Source organism: Oenanthe melanoleuca, chromosome 18, assembly GCF_029582105.1.
Source record: "Oenanthe melanoleuca isolate GR-GAL-2019-014 chromosome 18, OMel1.0, whole genome shotgun sequence".
NCBI classification, from domain to species: domain Eukaryota; kingdom Metazoa; phylum Chordata; class Aves; order Passeriformes; family Muscicapidae; genus Oenanthe; species Oenanthe melanoleuca.
This window is the reverse complement of record NC_079351.1, coordinates 7,694,032-7,720,784: the sequence shown is the minus strand read 5'-3', so window position 1 is coordinate 7,720,784 and position 26,753 is coordinate 7,694,032. Positions and strand designations below refer to the sequence as shown.

General features: G+C 42.8%; 1 protein-coding gene across 12 annotated transcripts in view; it reads left to right on the top strand.

The window, feature by feature from the left end:
• The window catches only part of TNRC6C (trinucleotide repeat containing adaptor 6C), a 98,046-nt gene that overhangs the window by 53,322 nt on the left and 17,971 nt on the right, over positions 1 to 26,753 (top strand). For 2 of the 12 annotated variants that reach the window (XM_056505682.1, XM_056505676.1), the window contains exons 5-13: positions 6,578 to 9,163; positions 16,047 to 16,256; positions 17,413 to 17,579; positions 18,204 to 18,308; positions 18,751 to 18,831; positions 19,427 to 19,484; positions 19,711 to 19,856; positions 25,099 to 25,272; positions 26,518 to 26,664. In XM_056505682.1, coding sequence (XP_056361657.1) covers positions 6,578 to 9,163; positions 16,047 to 16,256; positions 17,413 to 17,579; positions 18,204 to 18,308; positions 18,751 to 18,831; positions 19,427 to 19,484; positions 19,711 to 19,856; positions 25,099 to 25,272; positions 26,518 to 26,664 — 3,674 coding nt within the window. Of the gene's footprint in view, positions 1 to 809; positions 1,055 to 6,577; positions 9,164 to 16,046; positions 16,257 to 17,412; positions 17,580 to 18,203; positions 18,309 to 18,750; positions 18,832 to 19,426; positions 19,485 to 19,710; positions 19,857 to 25,098; positions 25,273 to 26,517; positions 26,665 to 26,753 lie in introns of those variants that run through there. The other 10 variants (XM_056505686.1, XM_056505683.1, XM_056505685.1 and 7 more) reach the window with 8 other exon arrangements.

Here is a 26,753-nt window from a genome sequence, read left to right as displayed (position 1 = left end):
CCTTGGCACAGGAAAGAGCCTGGGCAGGGAGGAGAACGATGAGGCAGGAGCTGGCATGGAGCAGGGAGGAGAGCACTGGGCAGGAGATGGGGCTGGGAGAAGGAGGACACTGGGCAGGAGATGGGGCTGGGAGAAGGAGGGCACTGGGCAGGAGATGGGGCTGGGAGAAGGAGGACACTGGACAGGAGATTGGGCTGGGAAAGGGAGGAGGGCACTGGGCAGGAGATGGGGCAGGGAAAGGGAGGAGGGCACTGGGCAGGAGATGGGGCAGGGAAAGGGAGGGCACTGGGCAGGAGATGGCAGGGAACAGGGAGGACACTGGGCAGGAGATGGGGCAGGGAAAGGGAGGGCACTGGGCAGGAGATGGGGCAGGGAGAAGGAGGACACTGGGCAGGAGATGGGGCAGGGAAAGGGAGGAGGGCACTGGGCAGGAGGAAGGAGATGGGGCAGGAGGAAGGAGATGGGGCAGGAGGAAGGAGATGGGGCAGGAGGAAGGAGGAGAACCCCAGGCAGCAGGAAGGAGCTGGGGCAGGAGGAAGCAGGAGAACCCCAGGCAGGAGGAAGGAGCTGGGGCAGGCGTTCGGCAGCGCCCGCGTTCTTCTCTTGGCTGACTTTCAAAACAGCAGAAAAGCAGCTACGGGCGCTAATTGTAGCCGGGTCCTGAAGTGAAAATGTTTTGTGACAGTTGAAAGAATTTAAAGAGGAAGGAAGATCGGTTTAGTGTCAGCTGCAATTAGATAATCAAAGCTTAAAAATCCTGCTCTGTTGATACCTTCACCTAGAGCCGGGGAGCGAGCTGGGGAAGGGGGAGGCGGGCTGTGCGTGGAAAGGGCATTTCCATCGGCAGCGCAGCCGGGCCCGGCCGAGCTCGCAGGTTGTCTGGGCGCGCGCTCGCACACAGAGATTTTCTTGGCAGCTCTACAGGATGAGGCTTACACTGTACACAGCCGACATATTGAAGCCGGGAGCCCTGGAGAACGTAGAGGCAGGAGTAGAAACAGCTCTGCACACAATGTAGCGTCTCCTAGGATGGTTGGGCGGCTCCTTTCTTCAGGTATTTTATTACCCATCAGCCCTTTTTAGAGCCAAAAAAAGGGAGAAAGTAACCCTAACCCTGAGAAAATAGCATCTGCTTCTGTTAAATCAATTTATTACATAACATTTCAGCGAGAGAGCAGCAGCACAGCGTCCTGAGCTTTTGGCTGCGTTTCAGGTTTGATAAAATGGCGTCTTCGCAGCGAGCTGCTTGTAAAGATATGTTGCACTGAGCAGAAAAATGCAATGATTTGCTGTTTTCTACTGCTGCTTTTGTGTCGGAGAGGTAGCATTTAGTGGAATCTCTGCTAATAATGAAAAAGCTTGTTTATTTCTGCTTGTTTTCTTAATGCATTTGAAAGCTTTCAGCATCAGAGGGAAGGAACTACGTTTGAATGTCGTAGTGCAGAAAATGAAAAGGGGATAACAGGCTTTCCCCCGTGAGGGCTTAGCTATGGTTTAGTTTTAAAATAAATAAAGCTGCTTTATTCAATGCTTCCATCTCTTTTCTGCCTTTCCACGTTGTGTGTGTGCTGTGCAAGATTTCAGCTTCCTCAATCCATGAGACTTGTTGTGAGTGAGCTTTGTAGGGCTTCAGATAGATGCCAGTTTTCAAATCTGTCTCTATGCCTAGAGCTGGATGCAGCAGGTAACCTGAAATGTTAGCAGTACCATTCCCAAATTTTCTGCTTTATAGTATTTTGTGCTTACGTCATGTTTCCTTTATGAAATTAGGATACATTTGATTTTGCACTTAAAATGTTCCTGGCGATTCCCATTTAATTTAGATTTGGAAAAACTCATTTTTAGTGTTTTAAAGATCTGCTCATGTTGAGTTGAAAACTATATTTTTGAAGGGGGAGAGAAAGTAATCTGCCCTTTTTTTCACATATTCTGACTCAGGATCACTAACCTTTGTGTGCCAGGGAAAATCCCCAGCAGGACTGTCAGTGGCCCTTGGGATTTTTCTGTGTCCTGCATGTCAGAGCAGGGAGCACCGTCTGTCATCTGTCCTCTGGGCAGCACGGGGCCAGCCAGGGGGTCTGGCTGCTGTTACGTGACAAACGTGGACTGAAAAATAAAACAAGTCATGAGAGAGGAGTCACTGTTAGATCTGATTTAAAATGGGGTGAGCACAATTTATTAATAACATTCCATTAAAAGTTCATCCCAGGCTTTGCTGTTTCCTACCCTGTCTGTACTTCTGTTGTGGCTGGGGAGACAGGGTTTTACTGCACAGCATTTGAACTATTTACTGCAGTGGAAGCTCTGAAGATACAGCTACTTTTAACTCAGCTGAATAAAAAAAATTAAATATGATTGTAAATGAGATTTTTGGAGGAGGTGGGAAGTTTGGGGTCAGTTGCTTGTGCAGGCAAAGTATTTTGCTTTTCTAAGAAATGTATGCAACAGCTTCTCCCATTTCCCTCCACTCATATTTTGCATTTGTAATCTATGTAAACACTAAACTGATTTTGCAACTAATTATTCATTACCCAACACAGTCAAAAACGTTTTCTGTTTTTAATAAGTACTGAATTGAAGCTGGTCAAGTATGTTGGCTACAGTATGTAATAACACCAGCAATCTCCTCCCACCCCATTAAGGATATTATTTCAAAAAAAACAGCAGCCCAAAACAAAACAACCCCCTCATGCTATTGGTTATACTGATCAGAGCTGTGCATTTTTCTGGTCATGTGTATGGTTGCAGTTGGACAGAAGTTCTGTGCTTGCTAAAAACAAATTTGAGCCATTATCCTCAAATTAATATTTCCTTCCTGATGGCTGAAGAAATGTTGTTGATCAGGGGAATGATACTTTATAAAAGATTCATAATTAAGATTTTGAAACACAAAGTATTAATTTAAAAATCGTTTTCACTCTGTGGTGTCCCAGCATTAGGATTTGCTAACATGGAATACCTGTGATTCCTGTTCCTTGTACCTTGTTTACAGTCTTTGCTCAGCCCACAGAGGAGGGATAGAAGTGCTTCTGGTGGACTCAGTGCTTTTATTTCACATCTTTGCATAAGTAAAGAGGAACCAATTCTTAAGAATTTTTGCAATGGGTTTCACATTTCAATCTTAACAACTTTGAAAACAAAACATTGGGAATTTCTGTGAAGGGTTAGTTTCCTAGAAAGTTGGAGGAAATCTGCATTTCCAAAAAAAAAACAAAAACAAAAAACCCCAGGCAAACTGAAAATTCTCTAGATTTAATCATATAAAATATTTTGCATTTGTTGTTCTTCCAAAATGTTTAAGGTCTTTACAGTTTAAGTAAGACTGTGCTACTCATTAATTATTTCATAGCAGCAAGCCCCCTTTTAGGTAAAAGAAAATGGAAAAATACCTTTTTGTTATTTGCTTCTAGAGAAAAGAGTATAAAACTTACTCTCTCCAAGAGCTGTATTCAAACTCTGGGTTTGTCTGACAGCAAAGACCCAGTTTTTACAGCTTTCTATTCATTTAGTGAATTTTTATTCCATTCTCTTCATCTGTCCTTTGTTCAGCAGCCTTTGGTGTTAGAACTGATTGTTCCAGTGGGTGTTGGACACTCTGAGGCTGCTGCATGGTTTTTTCTCTGGTTTTTGAATCTGGGGCTTGTGGAAGGCACCAGTGGGATCCTGCTGCTCCAGAGGGGGATGGCTGATTTCACATCCCCTCCACAGAGTTACTGTAATCCCAAAGTCACCACTTTCAGATCAGCCTGTGGTTATTGGTGGGGGAATCATCTGAACCTTGGGAAGAGCGACTGGATGGGACAGGAGAGGGAGCAAAGCCTTGGATTTGCAGAGCCTTGGGAAGCCCAGGGGCTGGAGCTGCTGGATTCTGCTGGAGTAGCTGTGCTTGGCCAAGCCCAGGCACTCGGCCATTTTCTGCTCTTAATATGGACATCTCTTGGGTTTTATAGTTCTTCTCCATCATAATTTTCTTTTCTTCTTGGTCTCTCTTACTGCTCCTCAAGATCTGGTGTCTTACTTAGCGAATTGTTTTGCTCCCTAAGCCATTTTGTCATCTTCAATCCCACCCCTTCCCTTTGTGTCCTGAGTGCTCTCAAATTTGAGCACTGCTTTAACCACCATCTTTGGGGGAGAGGAGAAAGGCACTGATTAAACAAGCAGCTCCTTTCATCTCACCTTGTCAGGCGTGGTGCTGTTGCTGTGAGTGCTGGAGGCATCCTGGCTGCTCTCCTGATGCCCCTTCCCCAGCTCAGACAGCGCTGGCACTGCCAGCACCGCACACAGAGCTGAGCTTTCAGCTCTGACAGGACCTTGCATTCAACAGTGTATTTCCAGCCACTTTCAAATCCTTCTGTCAAGGCTCAAACACAGCCCTGAGCTGCACCACCCACAGGGTTGAAAAACATCTCCTCTAACTCCTCTTATCTGATTCTTTGGTTGCCTCAACTTCTTATCTTCTGGCCTGGCCTGCTGCTGCTTTTTTCCTTTTGTTCGTTCCTACTCTGCTAAGAATGTTCCTCGGCTCATTTCTCTGACCCTGCTGACCCTTTTTAAGTCTTTTCACAGCCTGCCTTCCCCTTCCATGTCTTATCTGAGATTCTGGTTTCTGTTTAACACCTGTGGAGCAAATCCAGATCATCAGGTAAATGTTCAACGTGCTTCCTCAGCTCTGTGCTCTAGCAGTGGCTGTATCCAGGAATAACAGGATGTTTTCTTCCTCTCCAGCCATTGCATGTAGAGGAAGGAATCCAGGTAAATCCAAGTGGTTCTGTTCATATTCGTTCAGATTTGTCATGCACTTGTCAATTATTATGGAAGAAATTCATCCCTGGGAGGGTGGTGAGGCACAGGGTGCCCAGAGAAGCTGTGGGTGCCCCATCCCTGGCAGTGTCCAAGGCCAGGCTGGACAGGGCTTGGAGCACTCTGGGATAGAGGGAGGTGTCTCTGCCCATGGCACAGGGTGGAATGAGATGATTTTTAAGGTCTCTTCAAACCCAAGCAGTTCTATTTTCTCTGATTATTTAGATCTTTCTCTGATTTAGGTCTTTTCCTGGTATCATGAATAGATAGGTGATGAACTAAGAATACTTTCCCTTTCTTTCTCTAAAATTCTTTCTTCTGCTTCAGTTAATTTAAATTTAAAAAAAAAAAAAAAAACAGTCTGGATTGGTTTAGCATGTTATTTCTTCATCTTGCATAATCTTTATAAGGCAACCAAGTAATCACCTTAAAAAGCTACAGGTGAAATGTGTGAACAAGACTTTGTCAGAGAGAGAGCTTTTTCTAACCTTGGGAGTAAGTTTTTCAGTATCAGAACACCTCTAATTAGAGGAGTTAATCACACCAACATATTTGTGATTTAAATTAATTCATATTAGGCATTCGTTGTTAACAACTTGTTTGGGAGATTTGTTGCATCCATCTTCCCCACAAAAATATTCATTTTATTCACAAATCACAAGAGTTGAAGCCATGTTTTAGCAGATTTAAAGCAAGTAAAAATAATTGACGTCCAAAATTTGTTACTTTGATATGTGCAAGCAGTTAAAAGGAGCTCTTCTACAGATTGTCTCCCATCCAGATCTCTTGGATCAGACTGAAATACTTGTTATCAAATTCCTATCAAAAGCAACTGAGAGAAATAATCTTGTACAGAGCAATTGGGATGGAAAGTAAATGCAAAACCTTAACCAAAGTCAAGTTCTTAACATGAGACATGTTGTGCCTTCCAGTTTATCATCATGCTGTGGTGAGCAAGCAGGTGCTCAAGAGCATGTGGCTGATTTTTTTGGGTTAGTGTCTGTATTGAGGATGTGACAGTGTTGAAAAGGCACAGCATCACTTCATTGGCTTGGGGACACAGGGGATTGTGTGTACAAATGCAACATGATGTTTAAACCACAAGTAAAGCCTGTGAGAGGTAAGTTTCTTGAGAAAACTGTCAGTTATTTAGAGATGCCCAAGTCCTCTGCTAAAATATACATTAGTGGTGTTTATAATTGACATCTAATAGTAAAGGTTGCTGTCTGTATTTGTTTCTCTATTTCGAGGAAGGGCTGCAAACCTAAATGCAGTATGAATTTAGTGTGTTGTGGTGTGGGTATGTATGGAATATCTCAGGGCAGGCAGACATTTCATTGGATGCTCTTGCTTTGCTTTCTATTTCTCTGAAGAATGAGAATTGAGTCAAAATAAATGGTAAGAGTCTGCTAGATAGACCTCTGTGTTTTTTCCAAATTTGCTTTTAGACTTTTCACGTAGATAAGTATATTTGCTCTTCTTATTTATTGCCTGCTTATTATTTTTACTGGTACACTGGGGGCTACAAAACATTTGCTCTGTTCTGAAATGAAATTGTTTAGTTATTTTAATTGAGAGTCTTGCCAGATTAAAAAAAAAAACCAAACCTGAACAAATTAATATGCATCATGCTCCATTGTAGTGAGGAAAATTGCTGTATTATATTAGAGATTGTACTCTAAATTTTAGCAGAATGTAGTGATGTAAAACAGTGCTTAATAGAGGGCTTTTGCAGTGCTTGAACAGTGGACTAATTTTTAACCTTGGATCCTTTCAGATCTCAGCCACAGTGGATTGGGAGACCATTATGAGAATTCCCACTGGGGACAGCAGCCCGCTTTCAGGAGTGAAGGCAACTGCAGCTGGGATAAAGTGATAATAGACAGGACTGACAAGGAAGCGTGGCCTTCCATTACCGGAGCTGAGACTGAGTCTGCCTCAGAATGTACTACAGACACTGACTCTGCCTCCAACTGTGGCTCAGAGAACAGTAGCATGGCTACAGGGAGTGCCCAAGGCAACTTCACTGGACATACAAAGAAAACTAATGGCAATAATGGCGCCAACGGAGCACTCGTCCAAAGCACTTCTAACCAGAGTGCCCTTGGAGCTGGTGGAGCAAACGGCAACGGCGGCTCGGCCAGGGTGTGGGGGGTGGCTGCAGGCTCCAGCTCTGGCCTAGCTCACTGCTCTGCCAGTGGTGGGGATGGAAAGATGGACAACATGATGGGAGACGGTAGAAGTCAGAACTGCTGGGGTGCTTCCAACTCGAATGCTGGCATTAATCTTAACCTTAACCCTAATGCCAATCCAGCTGCCTGGCCTGTACTTGGACATGAAGGAACTGTGGGAGCAGGCAACCCTTCCAGTATTTGCAGTCCAGTCAGTGCCATAGGTCAGAACATGGGCAACCAGAATGGGAACCCAACAGGCACCTTAGGTGCTTGGGGAAACTTGCTGCCGCAAGAGAGCACAGAACCACAAACGTCCACTTCTCAGAATGTGTCTTTCAGCGTACAACCTCAGAACCTTAACACTGATGGACCAAATAACACTAACCCCATGAACTCTTCACCAAACCCTATCAATGCAATGCAGACAAACGGACTGCCGAACTGGGGGATGGCCGTGGGCATGGGGGCCATCATCCCGCCCCACCTGCAAGGCCTTCCTGGTGCTAACGGAACAGCGGTTTCTCAAGTCAGCGGGGGCAGTGGTGAAGGAATGGGCAGTTCAGTATGGGGGATGTCCCCAGGTAATCCTGCCGCAGGAAACAGCAATTCTGGGTTCAGTCAGGGGAATGGAGACACTGTGAACTCAGCATTAAGTGCTAAACAAAACGGATCCAGCAGCGCTGTGCAGAAGGAAGGGAACGGAGCGAACGCGTGGGACTCGGGGCCCCCCTCCGGCCCCGGGGTCCTGGCGTGGGGCAGGGGCGGGGGCGGGGTTGGCAGCGTGCACTCTGGGGCCTGGGGCCACCCCAGCCGCAGCGCCAGCAACGGTGTCAACGGGGAGTGGGGCAAGCCCCCAAACCAGCATTCCAATAGCGACATCAATGGGAAAGGATCAACAGGGTGGGAGAGCTCGAGCGTTACCAGTCCAAATCCTGCCATGCAGCAGGGCAATGAACAAATGAACTCTTGGGCCAAAGCTGCAGCATCTGGCACCACGGCTAGTGAAGGAAGCAATGACAGCGGTGGGAGTCAAAATGAAGGCAGTACTGGGAGGGAGGGGGCTGGAGAGGGCAGGAGGAGAGACAAAGGGATGATTGACCAAGGGCAAGTTCAGTTGCCAAGAAATGACCTTGACCCCAGGGTCCTGTCCAATACGGGGTGGGGACAGACCCCTGTGAAGCAAAACACTGCCTGGGAATTTGAAGAGTCCCCAAGGTCTGAACGGAAGAATGACAATGGAACTGAGGCCTGGGGTTGTGCAGCTACTCAATCTTCAAACTCAGGGGGGAAGAACGATGGGTCCATCATGAACAGTACAAATACCTCTTCAGTATCTGGGTGGGTCAACTCTCCACCGGCAGCTGTTCCAACAAATACAGGTTGGGGAGACAATAACAACAAAGCACCAAATGGCCCAGGGGGGTGGGGAGAGTCAGCAAGCTCTACTACTGTTAATAATGCTGCTGCTGCCAAAAGCGGCCACGCTTGGAGTGGGACCGCAAATCAGGAGGACAAATCACCTACCTGGGGTGAACCTCAGAAACCCAAATCTCAAAACTGGGGAGATGGACAGAAATCAAATCCGAGCTGGACTTCGGGAGGTGGAGACTGGACAGATTCATCATCTGTTCCTGGACACTTGGGTGATGGGAAGAAGAATGGATCTGGATGGGATTCTGATAGTAGATCGGGGTCTGGCTGGAATGATTCCACAAAGTCTGGGACCAGTGGGTGGGGGAACGGCACAAACAGCAAGGCTAATACAGGTACAAGTTGGGGGGAATCTTTAAAGCCAGGCCCCCAACAAAATTGGGCTAATAAACCCCAGGACAACAATGTGAGTAACTGGGGAGGAGCTGCTTCTGTAAAACAGACGGGGTCAGGGTGGGTTGGTGGGCCAGTGCCAGCCAAACAAAAAGAGAACTGTGAGGCAACTGGCTGGGAAGAGCCATCTCCACCGTCCATTCGCCGCAAGATGGAAATCGATGATGGTACCTCAGCTTGGGGCGACCCAAATTACAACAACAACAAGACTGTAAACATGTGGGATAGAAATAATCCTATAATTCAGAGCAGTACCACAACCAACACCACCACCACTAGCACCATTATCAACACCAACATGGTTGAACCTCAGCCATCGCACCAGTCAAGTGCCCAGCCAAACCGGTCCCCGCTGCTTGGCCCAGGTATGGCAACAGTTTTGTGCAATACTTCATAAAGCAGGTTTATGAGATACTTTATACCTTTAAACTAAGTATTTTATGCAGTACCAATTGCTGAATGCTGTCTGTCGTCCCAGGATGTTGGGTAGAAATCCTGTGTTTATGTCCAGAGTACATTTATCCTTTTATTCTGAAGCAATCTTCTAGAGGACAGAATCCATGGAACCTGACACAAATTTCCATAATCCAAATGAATGTAAGGAAAGCTTGAAACAATATTTGGTCAATAGCATGTAGGTTCTTAAATTGTGGATCTGTATTTATTTTAACATCTCTTCCACAGTTACTTAACACCTTTTATTTCAGCCATTTGAGAGGGTTTTGGCAAAGCTTTCTTCTGTTATTTGTCTGCTGATCCCCACTGCGCAGGCTCAGTGTGTTTAGACAGTCTGCATCTGTTTCTTTTCTGCAAAACATCTCTTGGCAACAGATGTTTGTTAACAATTGCATGAATTTAGGCTGCTGCTGTTTCTCTGTCCAGTTTGTTGTCTTTTCTGAAGAAATGGTTCTCTTCTCAGGGGTCAGGCACAGGCAGCATCCTGGATTTTGTGTCCTTCTTGAAAAGCAGGACTGGCTCAAGATGTTAATATTCAGGGTGGCTGAAGTTAGGTTATCCTAACTACAGCTGGGTTTCAAATACAAGATTTTAGGCATTTAGGAATTCTTCTAATCAAAGGCAGGGTGCTGTTGTAGACAAGCAGCAAGGGATAAAAATGCATAAAAGAGAGGTATTTAAATAAAAGTTACACTAACAGCCCATATCTATATTATGGCCACTGACCTCTCCAAAATAAGTCTAATCATGCAATACTCTTTCAAATTAGCCATCTGAGTTTTTGTTTCCAAGTTTTTGTTTCATCGTGGTCATGGCTAAGTACTGATTTTTTAACCACTTTTTTTTTTTTTTCTCCAAGTGGGATTTGTTCTCTCATTCCCATCCTTTTTCTCTTTGATGTTTTGGAATGATTCAAATTTGCTTTAATGTCTGTATAAAAATAGTCTTATGTTCCCCACTCTGGTCAAATATTTTAATAGTAGAGGGTACCTATTTTAATAAAATAACATGCTCCAGAAGGAGAAATCTTTAAATGGCTTTGTACTTGGTCAGCCCAACATATGTGACTAACTTATTTAATCCATATTTAAAACTTTACCCATGAAACAAGAATTCAGATTCCTGAATTGTAATGGAAGTATAATGAAAGTGGATTTTTGTTTGGTTTTGAAAGGGTTGTTTTTTTTTTTCATTAAGGTGATTTTTGGAGGATTACATTGGTGCTTATAAAACTGTTCATACACAGCAATGCATTGTTAATGTTATTCAAATAATTAACACCTTGTAGAGGAAAATTTATCAGTCCTGAGCCCTTCAGATTTTGAAAATGGAATTTAGAAGCTGTTGTTAATCTTCAGTGATTCCTTTGGAGAATGGACAGTAGCAAAGGAAAGGTTTCTTTGAAGCAATATGTTGACATATTCAAGCTGCCTATGAACACATAACCAACCTGCTCAAGCTGCCCCCTGACCAGGTTAAAGTGAATGTTTGGCTTCTTGAAAAATGTGAGCTAGAAAGATTCTAAGATCTTTTAAGATAAGCAAATCTTCTGTCTTCCTTTTTTTTTTTTTTAATTTTACAAGATAAGAAAAGCCAGCTCTCAGAACACAAGAAAGTATGAAATGAGTAATAATGAAGACAATTTAAAATACAGTTCTGATATTAAAATTTAGATCAAGTTGTAGCAGGCATAAATTAAGCCTTATGTTATGTATTTTTGCTCCATACACTTAATACAGTACAAGTATAAAGGCCAAACATGGAAATATTTGGAAGGATTTTTGTTGAAATGGAAGCAAGGAGCAGTCCCTTGGGCTCTTGTGTTTACTGGTGGCTGTGGCAGAGAAGGGAGCATTGCTGTGCTTGTCTCACACACAGAGCAGCAGAGCCATTCCCAGTGATCCCAGTGACCCTCCAGAGTGCAGGAGGCCCCTTCTCCCCGTGCAGGCAGCACATGGCAGCTGCACAGCAACATCCTCGTGCTCTGGGGGAATGTACACAGACCTGAAACATCTACAAATCATCTCCCAGCTGGGACAGCCAAAACATGGCAAGCAGTAGTGAGCGTCCTCCCTCCCACGCAGACAGGGCCTGCACTTTGCAGTTGTGCTGTTTAACTCCTTCTCCTGCTCCAGTTCCCTCTCCACTTGGCCATGCATTTCCTTCCAGCCTCTGCAGTGAGGGAGACAAGAGTCCTGTAACCAGGAGACTTGTAATCCACAACCAGAGTTCATCCAGCAGCAGTTCTTCTCCATGTATGTGTCTTAGGACACAGTTAAGGGCTCAGCTAAAATCCTGCAAGTCTTGAACTCTGTAGTTACCATGGGCATTTTGTCACCCACATGGGTCATGATGTGACCTGCCAGTCTCATTCAGGGAATAGAATCAATAAGGAATCCTGGATTCCATTCCTGTGGTGCAGATGGAAGTTGTCACAATGTCCTGCAACAAAGGAGTGGATTTTAATTTTGCTGCCCAGCACTAGTTAGGGGTTCACAAAGGATTAACAGTCCCTTTTGGCATTGAATTTTATGCTTTATTAGTTTGGAAATAGAGGCCAAGTTATAGTCTTGTTATTCAAGTAGTCACCCATCCCCAGAAGTTCTCCAGATCCTTTGAAGGCAGAACTTAAAAGCCATTGATGGGAAGCAGATGTTGGTAAGCACTTGATGAAAATAAAGAATGCTCTAAGGAGTTTCATTTTCCATTGGAAAAGGAGGGGGAAAAAGAGGGAGGAAAGAGATAGATAATGTGATAGATACAGTCCTTTCTGGCAATGGTGAATTACTTAGGAAGATGAGCAGGAAGCTGGTGGGTTTGAGTTAGACTGGGGTTTAATCTAAATTACTTGTGCATAATTCTTCCCAGCACTTCCAACTCATGCAGCTTTGATATGAGGGGAATAAGAAGTGAGAAAAGGTTTTGCAAACAGAAATGATTAAAAGAGATTTTTAGATCTCAAACAGCATCAGATCCTCCCTCCAAGTGCTGAGGAGTGGGCTTGATGCTTTCCTGTCCTCATTACATCAGGAGAGCCTGGCAGGGCTCCAGAATCCTCCAGCTGAGGAAGGAAACAACAGAAGATAACACAGGCTTCCCTGTAGGGATTGTAGGTCACAAATTAAAGTCTTTGTGGTTTCTAGAGAGCGAGCAGCTTAAGTTTTAAAAACCTGAACTGGGTCTAAGTTCTGAAAGCTCCAAACATTTCTGTTCCTTTTATAATCCTGTGCCACTAAGTGGCAGCTCACGTGACTGTGTTTTTCTTACTTTGCACTTCTGTCAGAATGGATTTGAAAGCAGCTCAGCTTTGGGCTCCTTTAGGGTGCTCATGTGAAAACCTAAAACCCTGGGTGCTCAGCCCATGAACAGTCAGGTTTTGGGGGGCAGCCAAGTGATGCTGAGAGAGCTGCCCTCGATTTTAACACAAGGGTGATGTCACTGCTGAAACCCAAATTAGAGCTTTCTGAATGCCCAGTGGTGAACTGGAATCCCTTTCAGAAAACGAGGATTTGAAAGATTAAGACATGTAGGTGGCTCTTAAATGTATATATAAAACCCAGAATAATTAGTGTGTAATTAGTAAACAACCTCTTTTCTGCCTAATACCATCTTTTTTTATCTATATAAAGTTCTAATATTTTGGTTTGCATGTATTGTGCTCATGTGCTCTGGTATTTATCACGGACCAACAACTTGAAGGAAAACAATTTCTGCCATCCAAATAGCTATAGGGTTATTTTGAGGGAAAACAACTGCATCCTGCCACAACTTAGTTAACATTTCACTTTCCCTTGAGGATTTCCTGTTGGCTGTGGCCCAATGTTAATTATGTTTTTATTTCTATAAAACAAAGCTCTGCCAATGTGTCCATGTTTATTACTCGCTGTGATCTTTTCATTTCTTGCAATTCTAATAGTGTTTAAAAACTTCAGTACTAAAACCTCATTTTCTTGCCAAAGAAGCCTTTAAATGGAGCACATTCTATTGTGAAACAATATTCATGCAGATCTGGGTGGGTTTTAAGGAGCTTTTTACCAGGAGAGCCTAAATCTGTATTATTTTCATCAGGAAAAAAAAAAAATTCATCAGCAAATTGAAGTTTTCTCCAAGCAGAACTTTTGAAAATGTTTGACAGGTTCAGATTTTGAGACCACTCAGAGGTCTTGGTTTGCCTTCCCAACAGTTTTGCATCATTCATTCAAAAATGCAAATTTATTCATCTTTAAACTTCCTAGAAGAGAATCATTTGGAATCATTTGGAGAAAGATGGCACAGAGACAGTAGCATTGGGACAGCAGTATTTACACAGAGGGGAAACAAGTTTGCAATTGAGAAGTGCTCCAGAATTTACAGACAGGGTAGTTTTTGCAGTGCACAGGTTATTTCTCCAGCAGCCTTCAGGTTTTATTTACTAATTTCCTGCACTTAATTTTATCTGTTAAGATAGTTTTGAAAACTTTTTGTTCCCCCATTATTTGTAATCCCATATTATTTCCTGCCCAGTGCCTTAAAAAGCACTTAAAATAATTTGGACATTACACATCTGTGGCCTTAAGTTGCATTTGTTGAATTTATAAGAGCAACAGAGGAACCAGAGGTTTTTTTGAGGTTTTTATTCTATAACATAGCACACTTTGGCATTTTAATCTATGAATTGTGTTTTAAGGATGATTTCATAAGTTGAATTGGGTAGAGGTTCCAGCAGAGGTTGCATGAAGTCAGGGAGATGTGTCTGCACTGAACCTGTTTGCAGGCTGGTTGGTGCTGTGGAGGTGTTTTGTTTTCTGTTTCATTTGCCTGCACTTAATCTTTTTCAGCTGCCAGTAGGATTAAATACATGCAGTTGTCTACCAGTTGCCTTCTGAGTGGTGAGGCAGAAATTCAAATAAAGCCTCCCTTAAATAAAGTTGGCTTGAAGACACAAGCAGGAACTTTGAAATAAGCATTTCAGGTGCAACAGCAAGGGAGCTGTCATGTTAAGTACAGGTTCATTTAGGTACATCTGTGGATCTGCCAGTTTATCTTCTTTACACACCTTAAAATAACCAGAAATGTAAGGTACGTGTATCGAGCCTAACCCGTGGTATTTTTGTTTCAAATGGAAATCACTTGAATGAAACAGTGACATTTTGGGTTGTTTCAGGAGCTTGTTTTAAATTCAGTGCCTCTTGCTGATAGAGAAGGAGTTTTATGAAGCTGCAACACACCAGTGGAGAGTTTGGCCCTGGGTTGTGCCATCTGCACTTGCATCAGTGTCTGAGAGAGCTGCAGTGGCTGTGAGGAATAGAGCCTAAAATAAATATGAAATGCAGAACCACAGGAGTGATGCACAGCTCTGGGCCCATCTATTTGATTATTTTCTCTGCCAGGCAATGTTTGAGTCATTATTGGCAATGGATGTTGCTGCAGTTTCTGGTAACAGGAATTCTGTGGAGCTCAGTGCAAGGACTTGTTGCTCAGTGAAACACTATTGTTTGGTTATTCCAGTGTATTTCAGGGTACTCCCTTGCTATTGCCTACCTATTCTGAGTGTCAATTTGTGGAAAAAATGTTGTTCCTGCTTTTTGAAGCCTTTCCAGAGTATTTTTACAGATACCATTGTGGAGCAAAGAAAGGAAATAGTGCTGTGGCAAAGCAGCATCTGGTCATTCACTTACAAAATACCCATCTCAATAACATTCATCTCCAATGAAAAGAGAACAAGTTCCTGATTTAGCAGTCTAATTATCAGTGGAAGCTTTAAGGAGACCAAATTCTACAATATTTGTTGAGATCTCAGCTGCCATGTAATGGGATGTAATTTTTTCTACAATTGTAGAAAAATAGGTTAGTGCCAGGTGTCTGTAAGAATTTTGTTTTCTTGCTTGTTGTGCCTCTCTTTGTGCATGTTTACAAAGTACCTTGAACTCCGTGTGTGATCCAAGTCCTCTCTGCAGAAAATCTCTGGGAAGGATGGTTGTAAATTCAGTTCATCCTTTTGCTGTGCTGGTCAGTGTTGCTCTGGAGGCTCAGGAGCCCTGTGGCTGTTCCTGCCACGTTCAGCTGCAGGGCTGAAATCGTGTCAGAGGGATTTAAGCGCATTACATTCAAGCCAAGCCAGACTAAGGCTGTTTCTTTGGAGTAGCTTACGTCTTCCAGTGAGTTAATGCAACTCTGCAGGAAAACAATGGCTTCTACCTGCCATTCCCTGTGGTTTGATTATGGATCCTAATTGCAGTCTTGATTAGTTCACCTTTAGGTGATATTTATTATAATGTAGAGGGTCAGTGATGAGGGATAGGTGGGTAACCATGAGCTGTAATAAGCTTTAAGGAATACGTTCAGCACAGATAATCTTCACTCAGAGTGGGAACAATCAAACAGCATCTTACTGCCAGGGCATGAGAAAAGAGATTTTATAGTTTGTAACAGTGAAAAGGAATTAAAATAGGTTAAAATCTTGCAGTGAAGCAAGGGCCAGCTCAGACTGGGGTCCTGGTCTCCAGAGTGATGGCCCTGGGCAGGTGGGAGCAGCTGCTCCTTGGGACCAGTATGGTGCTCACCTGGCAGCCTGGTTTCTTCTGGCTGTGGAGAAAAACCTTCTTTCTGTGTTGACAACTTGGCATTAGTATTGAGTTAAGACTCTTGAGATCAAATCTAAGGGATTTTTTTAAACACACTAAACTACAATCACTGTATGTGCTTACTGGTTCATGCTCTTTCCAGAGAAACTCTTGATTAAAATATAAAGATTTTGGAATTATTTGATGAAGAAACCTTTCCTCTCATCACTTTCTCCTTGCCTTGCTCCAGCAGGCTGGGGAGAGATGCCTGCTGTCCACACCAAGAGCGAAGCTTCCTGGGGAGAGCCCTCCTCCCCTTCTGCTGCAGTTGATAATGGCACTTCAGCCTGGGGGAAGCCCCCCAGCAGTGGGACCGGGTGGGGAGAGAATCCTGCCGAGCCAGCAGGGACCTATGGAAGAACAAACGCTCCAGCTGCTGCCCCAGCACTGTGCAAACCAGGTACACACAGGGGAGGGTTTGCTCCTGCCACTTCTGCTTTCCTCTGCATTTCAGTCACAGGCTGCCTTTGTAGTTTCAATATCAAAACTGTATTATCTGTCACAAGGCCACATTAATCCAAATACCCAATTAATTAAAAAATATGAATATAGTGCATCCATCTGTAAATTTAAAGAAGGCAGCATAGCAGAGGTGCAGGAAACTGTGAAACTGCAGAAGAACATGACTGGGACTTAAAGCCTTGGTGTCTAAAAGAAAAACCTGTATTGGGATGAGAAGCAGTGGAGAATAGTCAAGATAGAATTGACTTTTGTAGGAAAAGCAACACCTGAGAACCACTAATCATAACAACCTCATGTTGGGTTAAACTGAGTGAGTGGGTGTTTTCTTCAGCCATCAAAACTATTGCCAGGTTCAGGAACATCCTGAGCTACTTCCTGCTTTGTGATTCCTGACTCATGGCACTTGATAAATATCCTCCATCACTGAATTTCCTGAGGGCCACAATGATTGCTTTAGACTCTCCTCTTGGCTGTGGAGATTGCCTAGAGTTTCACTCCTTCAAAATAGCCATAGTTAGAAGTCCCAGGAAACATAAAAGGGGGAGTGAGAGCTCTTGAGATGAGTAATCCCAGCTTTAAACAGAGTAAACAGAATAGAAGGGACTGAGGTGACACAACCTTGTCACTGAATGTGAAACGTTCCCTGCAGCCCACGAACTCCTTTCAGATTCCATTCTTCAAGATGGAAATGAGTTTCTGAGCATAAATGGCTTTGAAATTGAATTTGTTCATGGAAGAATGTGGTAGGAAAAATGGTGAGATTCATTGAAAGCAAAATAGCACTTAACAAGTGTGTGCTTATACTTAGGTTCCTTGTTCCTAGGAGAGTGGAGTGGCCATGACCACAGATCTTAGTGGTTCTGGGAAAAGCAGGACTTGCAGTTGCTGGGTTTTCTTCTCTAAGCACTTTCAATTTTTTTGCTAGTTTCACAGAAGACATTCTTATCATTTTAATGCCAATTAAGTTATGTGATGAACCTCTTTATCTCTTTAAAATACTTATGTTAGCACACTGAATGTGGCACAGAAGGCTATTTCTGTAAAATTTGCAGGAAACTGAATAAAATTTTTTCTTCTCCCTCTTTTCCCTCCAGCTTCAAAATCTATGCAAGAAGGCTGGGGCAGTGGTGGGGATGAAGTGAATCTCAGTACTAGTCAGTGGGAAGATGAAGAAGGAGATATGTGGAATAATACTGCTTCACAAGAGAGCAGCTCCTCCTGTAATTCCTGGGGGAATGCCCCGAAGAAAGGACTTCAAAAGGTAAGACAAAAATAAAGACACTCTTCAGCAAGAGTGGAATAAGTGTAATGTTTGTAGAGTAAGTTGTCACAAATTTGCTGGTGCATTACACCTGAAATTAAACCTCTGACACCTGAACACAAGCACAGCTTGCCACTACAGTGGTTCAAGTACAGCCTACCTTGTTTCCAGGGGAAAATGGGAGATCTTTGAATTTGGGCATGTCACATGCTTCGGGAGTTTTGTTGTTGTTGCCTGTGTTTTCTCTAAGTTTTATAAGCTTCCATGTATTCTAAAGAAATGATAATGTATTAACAGAAGAGGAGAAGGTGTTAAGGGGGCTTTCAAACACTTCCCATGGTGGTGGAAAAGCAAACAGTAGTTTGTGATGGAGCTGTTTAACAAAAAAAGCTGTTTTCTATTTGTGAGGACGGTGTGTGTGTGAACAAAGCAAACTTGTGTTAATGCTGCACTCAGACAATTGTGTGAGGAAATTTTCCATTGCACAGTCTTTATTTCAGGACAAGGCCAGGCTGTAACTTAAAGGAATTGGGAATGCATTTAGCCACTTTGTTTGTTATTCCATTAGCCAACAGTTAGGCCGGTGATTTGATCAAGTGTGGTTGTTTCTTGTACTGTCCGCAGCCCAAAACAAATCCGCGCTTGTCCCTTGGTACTTTCTGGAGAACTGAAAGGAAGAGACTTCTTAAGGATTTTGTGATAGAAAAGCTGCACAGAGATCTTTTAAAGGTGTTTATCTAGACGCTCTTGTTTGTTTTTAAGAAAATACACTGAGTAACATTCTTAACTTCAAGGTTGCAAACTTGTTTTTGAGAATGTTTTTCAGGAAGTGTTGTACTGTTTCAGCTTTATTTCGTTATATTTTTCTGCCAAGGATTAAAATGAAATATGTAAATTCAAAGGTGGCTTTAATTCAGTGGCCAGCAAATCAAATACTAAATAGTACACTGAACACCTATTCAGCTGAGATAAAATTTTACACTTTTGGGGGAAGAGAATTGTAGTCGCGTTGCTCGGAGGGTTCTTCAATACTTTCTGAATTAATGTACTAATACATCTTTCAGTAGCATGTGTTATTAATAAAAACCACTTACCATTTCTTTTATGTACATCTCACTGCAATGAACGTGGCAAGCAGCCCATTAATGGAATCTCCCATTTATTTACTAAGGGCATGAAGACATCTAGCAAGCAGGATGAGGCCTGGATCATGAACCGTCTGATAAAACAGCTCACAGACATGGGCTTCCCTGTGAGTAGAGCTCAGCCAGCACACTGTGCCTTAGCTTTCAGCTTGTACTTCTGACTCTGGCTGTAGCTACAGACTGTAGCTACACCAAGATCTTCAGTCTCCAGGCTGGGAAGTAGCTCTGACCTGCATTTAAACATATGCTGTGATTTCAGAAATCTGCTCTGAGATCAGTTGGGGATATCCTTTCCATGAGCACGTTTATATTTTGAAGTTCATGGTTTTATAACAAGTATTATGTTGAACTGCAGTAATAATCCCCTCCCATTCCTCCTTTTTTATTAAACAGGTGAAATGAAAGTCTAGCTGGGTTGTTTCTTAGAGAGAGTCATATCATTGTGATGTTTGAGTTCTTTGTGGAAAACAGGAAGACGTTCAAACAGAACAGTGTGTTTCACCTTGTAGAGCCAGTACTTCCTTGACAAACTGAAATACCTGAATTGTGGGAATTGCTGAAAGCAGAAAAAAATACTCACAGACATTATTTAGGCTGCTGAGTAAACATTAAATCCAGTATTTAAGAGATGTGTCTGTTTTCTCAGGTTACTTTGAAATCATATGAACATGATCACTTTTAACATAATTCCTGTTTTTACAGAGAGAGCCAGCGGAAGAGGCCTTGAAGAGCAACAGTATGAATCTTGATCAGGCCATGAGTAAGTATCTGTGTAAGTAACTTTTTTGTCTTTAAACCAACACAGGAACCCTGCATGATTCTGAGCATTTGATTATATTCAATCCAATTGGATAATATTTATTTTCATCCCTTGCTTTTCTAAGCAAGATGTATTTCTCTGAACTGCTGTTGGCAGTTCAGCCAACAGAGAGAGAGTTTTCTCTCCCTGTTTCACCTTTTCCAATGTATTTCCCCTTTCTGTGCAGGTGCTCTGCTGGAAAAGAAGGTGGAAATGGACAAGCGTGGAATGGGAGTGACCGACTATAATGGGATGGTCACCAAACCCCTTGGCTGCCGCCCACCACCAATCTCCAAAGAGTCTTCCATGGACCGCCCCACCTTCCTTGACAAGGTGAGCTCAGCAGCAGGAACGTGGTGCACAAGTCAGTGTGCACAGTGTAGAAATGATTTTCACTGTTTGCTTAGAAACCATAGAAAGAAATGTGACAGATACGGCTTGGTTCCCTTTCTTGTCTTCTTTCAGTTTTGTGGGGAATTCTTGTGGAAAGGATCAATGATTGGATTGACATAGAAAAAAAAAATTATCATCCCCAGTTTTGCACTTTAAAAGTTGCTAAGGAATCAGTAGCACAGTGGAACTAGAAATGGAAAAAAAGAGCAAAAAAATTAAGCAGAGGAATCTTGCCACTCTGTGAGAGTCCAGTCGCTGACCCTTGCCCAAATTCACAATCAGTCAGGACCAAGACCAAAATCTTCCAAGAATTAGGCTCTTAAATGCTCTTCTTTTAGTTTTGAGTTTTTCTTAGAAATTTCAGTGGAAGTTCAGTACCTAAATATGAAGGAGGAGTTCAGGCATTTTTGTCAAGTCTTGTAGCAGACATGGACAGTCATAAATAGCTTCTGCAATGAGCTTCCCTTTCTGTGATTACATATGACAAATTTTCCAGCACTGTTTAATGACTGAGGAAAAGGCTCCAGAAGTTTGTGGTGTCCAGGATTCAAAGTGACTAAAGAAAAAAATACATGGAAAAGTGCAGCCAAATCTTCAGTACAAATGAGATTTACAGCCATGACAGAAAGTCCTGCAGAAACTTACCAAATCACCTAAGAATCCTCCTGAAAATTATTGATAAGTAAAGAAGAATCTCAGATGTCATTATGTTTTTCACAGGTTCATACAGATTCATAAAGGTTCATACAGATGGGTCCTGGAGGATTCTGAACACAGAAATCAATGCTTTTGACAAACTGTGCTGAAATCAGTTCATTTCACATGAGCTGTGTACAGGGTGTGAGGCAGCAATGATATCCACTCATATAAAGTTCATTCTTAGCCATGGCAGACTTTAATGAATGTGTTAATTGAAGGCCACAAAGATGCATGCATGCCAGTTAGCCTTTCCTTTTCTTGGATAACAATATCTTCAGCAGTACAATTCTTGCCAGAGAGAGAGAGGTGCATTATGTGCAGCATGATGCATAATTCTGGAAACATATGTTAAACACAACTATTGAGAAGGGAGTACTAAAATCATTAATATTCATACAGCAAGTAAAATCTATCAGTCTAGGCATAATCTGTCACAGTGACTTGGCTCTAACAAAGGAAATAATCCCACACTGTATTTGTTAGCTATCACAGTGTTGAGCAACTTGCTAAGTGAATTAAATAAATATAGTTTCTACTCTAAGAACACAGGGGTTTTTTTTCCCCAAAGAAATTCTTTCCAGATTTACAGCTCATGCTAGTAGAGCAACTCCTCCAAAACCTTTTTGCCCTTTGAGGTCCTGTTTCAGAGCATGAGTCTGGAGCTGTCTTGTTTGTGCTTTGCTCATCCTTGATGAGGAACAAGCTCTCCACACAGCTGGACAGAGCACTTCAACCAACATTCCTTGTTTTACTTACTGCTTTATCAAGTCATCATCCTATTGTTGGCTTTGCTGAATCTTCAATAAGCTCTGCAAGGTTCCTCTTTATGAAGTTGTAGCTTGGGTTGGTGTGCTCATTGTTACCACTCTCTCAGCTCACTTGCATTGGGACTCCATCATTTTTCTCTAAACAGCTAAAATCAGCACTTACTATATTTTTAACTTTATACATTTGAGGAGGGAAAATTTCCAACTGTGACATTTGCTTCTGGACTCACTGAACTCTCTGTCCTCTCTGGATCAGGAGTGGTCTGTACAATTCAACATCACCTTTGAGTGTTTGCTTTCTCTGCTTGCTGCAGGTGCTCTTTATTCCATGTCACACCGAGTCAATATTCAGCACTCAGTGCTTTGTTAATTTATTATTTCTCAGGATGTTATCTTGACCTGTAGCACCATAAAAGGACAGGGGAGAAAATCCCTTGAGTGGTCTTGAGGGAATAAAGATGCAGCCCTGCTAAGTGATCTCAACCACATTATCTCACACTTGGTGGCAGGCATGCTGTGCTCAGCTGTCAGCTTTGCCTGAAGATATTACCTGCTGTCTTCTGGAGCCATCAGATTTGTAAGAAACACATGTCAGATTTTCCTGGAAGCATCCTTAAAATACCAGAAATAAGCCTAGAGAAGGGATCCTTTTTCCAAGTATAGAATTTGCCTTGGGATTCTGAAATTCTCACCTTGCAAATGAAGTCTCCATTTCCCTACCCTCATAGTCAGGATCAGCTCCTCTTCTCTACTACTGCAAAATCCAGCTCTGCAAGCCTTGATGCCTCTTAGCTGCTATCCTGTTCTTCCAAAAATCTTCTGACTAGACCTTTTCCTTGTTTCTGATTTGAGCATAGTGTTTGTTGGGTTTTTCAGCCTCATCCTTCACATTCTGGATGGAGTGTGATTGGTTTTTGTCTTTAGGACAACAAGTAGGATATTGTATTAATATGGATAAACTTTTTTTAGATGTCACAATTAGATATTGATCACTAGGATTTTAAAGTTGTCTTTTAAATTCTTCTTTCCTCCATCTTTGCCATCTGTGATCCAATGACTGAAACCATTTTCATCACCCCTTGTATGATGAGCACTTCTTTGACTATTGCATTTCCTCCAGATTTCTTTTGCCTAATTCCTCTTTGATTTAAAGATAACTTTTTTTAGATGAGATTTCATTACTCTTACTTCCTCTTTTAGGAAAGGATTTTTTTAAAATCTTTTTTTTAAGAAGCCAGTGTGTATTTTCTGCCAGCTACTGACTGTGTAAAGACCTCTGGCAGATTCATCAGCCTCTCATCTGTCTGTTGAGACAGACAGATTTTGATTCATGAAGTGGCAGTTGTTGGCAGGTGACTGCCAAAGTGTCCAGGCATCCTCTGCTAAATTGTCCATATCTCATAGGGCTAAAAACCTTTGAGTAAATCCCACTTGCATTCTGTCACATTTGATATTTGAGACTATTGTGAGAGACTTCCCAAAATCCTAAAAAACACCAGTGTGGTGCTTTGTGTTAGATAACTGTAGTAGGAAGCACTTCTACCAGTAGGATTTTATGGTGTGTCAAGTCCCTTTAAGAAAGTTAAAAACAGTGCTGGTTTGAGCATTAATGTGATGATTCAATTTTTAATTGAGTAGCCTGAGGAAGAAGTGTAACATAAATTTGTAAGAAAATCACTGAAGAGGAAAGGTTAGGTAGAAAAGATTGTTCGTCAGGAAACAATTATTACATAAAGGATTCTGAGAAATAATGGGTCAGAAACCACTGTGAGCAGTAAAATTGTCCTCTAGTCTGGCTTAAAAATGGCTAAAGGATGCTTTAATTTAACCAACTAAAATACTTCATGTTATATGAATTGATTTTAGTTCAGTTACAGAACACAGATCTGTGCAGCACAATGCAACAAGTTCAAATTAAATAAAATTGAACCAGCTGCATATGAACAAAGTGTTATAAACTTACACAAAGCCATTTGCTGTAATTCAGCCAAGGAACACACTTGTGAAGGAGTCTGGAAATTAAATCCCTGGTCTCCAGTGTGACTTGTCCTCCACCATCCTTGGCAATGCCTATTTCCAAACTGAGAAAAAATAATGTCAGTAAGGCAAGACTTGAATAAATTTGGGGGGCAGGGAGGGTCTTTCATGGTCAGTAGGTCTGTTCACACAGGGAACAATCACATCTGAAGGGGAGAGTGAGCACCAAGCTTGAAATTATTTTCTCTTTGAAGGGGGAAGGGTAGAATTGTAAACATATGTCTGTGATCTAAAGAGAAATCCTTGAACCTGTTACTGTCATGCAAGCTGCAGTTGTTTGTGGAGTGTGACTGATGTCCAGCAGAATGTAAAATATCTGAGCTGAAAGGCCTTGGGGATATCATTAGAAAATGTCAGTGTCCCCCTCAGGATAGTCAGATAGGATGTCAAGTGTCACTTTGCCTGATAGTAAAGAAACTTTTCCTTTGCATCAAAGGAGAGCTGTAGAAAATGCATTTTTCAGGATTAACTTAAAACATCCCATTCAGTGAGCGTGCTTGCTGCATGAGGTCATCTGTTTGGGTATGTGGTAAGCAGACTGGGCTGCTTTTTGAACAAAGGAGGTTCACCAGTATCTGACAGTCTTCTGGGGCATTGAATTTATTGGTTGAAATAATCTAGCTCCTCACCTCTTTAAAATGCCTTTCCTTGCAATGGGCATACTGCCTGAAATACACCAGCCCAGCACATTGCAAATTAAATCTTTTTCTCTCTGCCTGTTTTTTTGGAGCCCTGCTTTGTACACAGTGTCATTTGATCATGCATACTGCAGGCTTCCCAGACATCAAAGCACAGTTTGAGAGAGAGCTCAGTGCCCACTGAAACATGAGCAGAGATCTACCTGTTTGATTGGAGTTCTCTGGATGATTTGATATTGTGCTTGCTGTTTGCCCCCCTGGGGGCTGCCTGCTGTGCATCACATCCACACTCAGCCCTGGTTCCTACAGCCCACGTAGCACAGGGGGCTGCTCCTGCCTTGCTAAAATCTGCCTCCTCCTGGGATGGTCAGCAAGGCTGCCCAGCCCATACTGTCATTGCTGGGTTTGATGGTTTGTGTTCATGGGCTGCCTTGCAGTGTAATGTTTCAGAGAGGGGTATTAATAACTCAGCACTATGTGAATATTAAAAGAGGCTCGTGTGTCTCAGTTAGGAAAGGGGATTAATGCAAAAATGATTTTTTTAAGAGCAGAGCTATGATGTGGAACCAAATTCAGACTGGTGTCCAATAAGCTGATGTGGCCTTTCCCAAGTTTTGGGTTTGGTAAAGTGCTGGTTTGTCTGTGCTCTGCTGTGGAGTTTTCCAGACAGACAGAGGGCTTCCATGAACTGTGCTGGGCCTCTCCCCCTTCCACCTTTCAGTCTGGTGGAGAAGAAAGGAGAAAGTCTAAGTGGGGAGGAGGCAATGGCCACATGATAGCTCTGCAGTCAGCTGCTAAAATCCCTGCTTTCCTCTGGAAAGGTGGGAGGGGGGATTGTGGATTTGGGGATAAAGTTGCAACCAAGTTACAAAAAACAGTACCTTAACCCTGTTTCTCTCTTTCTTCTCCCTTCACTCCATGCTTTCCATTCTCTGTTATTCATTCTTTTTTTTATTTATGTATCTCTTTTTATCCATCCACGCCCTTTTCTGTCTCCATGGGACTCTGTTTTGTGCTGTGGGCTCCTGGCTCCGCACACAGCTCACCCTTTCTTTCTCCAATCAGGATGGCGGCCTAGTGGAAGAGCCCACTACTTCACCATTTTTGCCTTCACCAAGCCTGAAGCTCCCCCTTTCAAACAGTGCACTCCCTAATCAGACCCTGGGCGGGATTGCCTCAGGGCTGGGCATGCAAAACTTGAATTCTTCTAGACAGGTAAGGCAGTTGGGGAGATCCCCAGGGGAGTTTCAGCTCTCTTGGAGTAGCTGCTAGTGCCTGGAGTAGTCTCTTTCCCAAGAAAAATGGTTTTAAACTGGAAATGCAACAGCTTTGTTCATGTGAAATATCAGAGGAGCTACCTGCTGTGTGAACATTTCACCTTACAGGACATAGAAGAGCTGTGTAGTTGTAATTAGCCCGCTGATGACACATATCCATCCAGAAGAGGCTGTGGTGGTGTGGATTTATACCCCTGAACCCTGGTGTGGCTCTGCCTTCATTGATGGGAAATCCCTTTTTTTGAGGCATTGCTAATTACACAGACTTTAAGGCAGGGAGATTGCTCTAATTCATCTTTCCTGGCTGGTATAATTATTCTGTGATGAGATGTGGGAGAAGTGATGGGAGCTTTTTTATTCCTGCTCCAAGTGTCAAGGCATCTCATAGTTTTAACAGGTGGTAGAAAGAAACGGAGCTTCCAGCAACTGAGTCAGGTTAAGGAGGTGTTTTGGCCCCTGGGTAGAACAGGCAGAGAAAGAAAAGAAGAGGAGATAAAGAGAGGGGAGAAATGATAACCACCATGAGAGTAAGAAGCCATTAAGTACTGTTGATTATGACAAGGTTATTTTTGTCATCAAACTGAAATCCCAGCAATGATACTAAATAACAACAGAGAAAAACTTTGTCATTCTGTTGTGGCTCTTTATTATGTATATTCTTTTAAAGTCAGTTTTCTTAAGGCAGTACTTGTCCAGCACTTACAGTCCATTAAGCACATCTTTCCAAAGCAGTCTCCACTAATAGCATGTCCATTATCAGTAGCTTTATAAAATGACTAAGTAAAAAAACTGCTTAGCCAGCTGGAGGATGGGGTTACTGTGAGTTTAATGCCTCCATTCTCCTGTCCCTTGCTATACAAATATGAACATTTTTGGCAAGTACTTTTGATTGTTCATCTTGTGAACCCTCCAGGGTTCTGCATCCTTATAAATGCTATCTTCAACTTCAGCTGTCTTTTGTTCAGGCATCTGTACAAAGTTTGGGGAGTTTGGGATATTGGGTACCTGGCAATCTTTGCCTTGCCCGATTCTAAACCTGGTTGTCAATAAACTTTGTGTGTGCTGGTCTCTTGATTCCTGCCTGTCATAATCACTAAGAATAAAGCCTGCACTGACAACTAACACCCAGGTTATGTGCTGAGTGGTGCCACTAAGTGCCTGTGTCACTGTTGTCCTGCTGCAGATACCGAGTGGCAATCTGGGTATGTTTGGCAATAGCGGAGCAGCACAAGCCAGGACCATGCAACAGCCGCAGCAACCGCCAGTGCAACCTCTTAATTCATCCCAGCCTAGTCTTCGTGCTCAAGTGCCTCAGTTTCTATCCCCTCAGGTCAGACAACACCTCACTCAAACCCTTCCTTTCCCTGGAACTCTCCCCATGTGCTCTGTCATGCTCCTGAGGCTCCATAGCCACTGCTG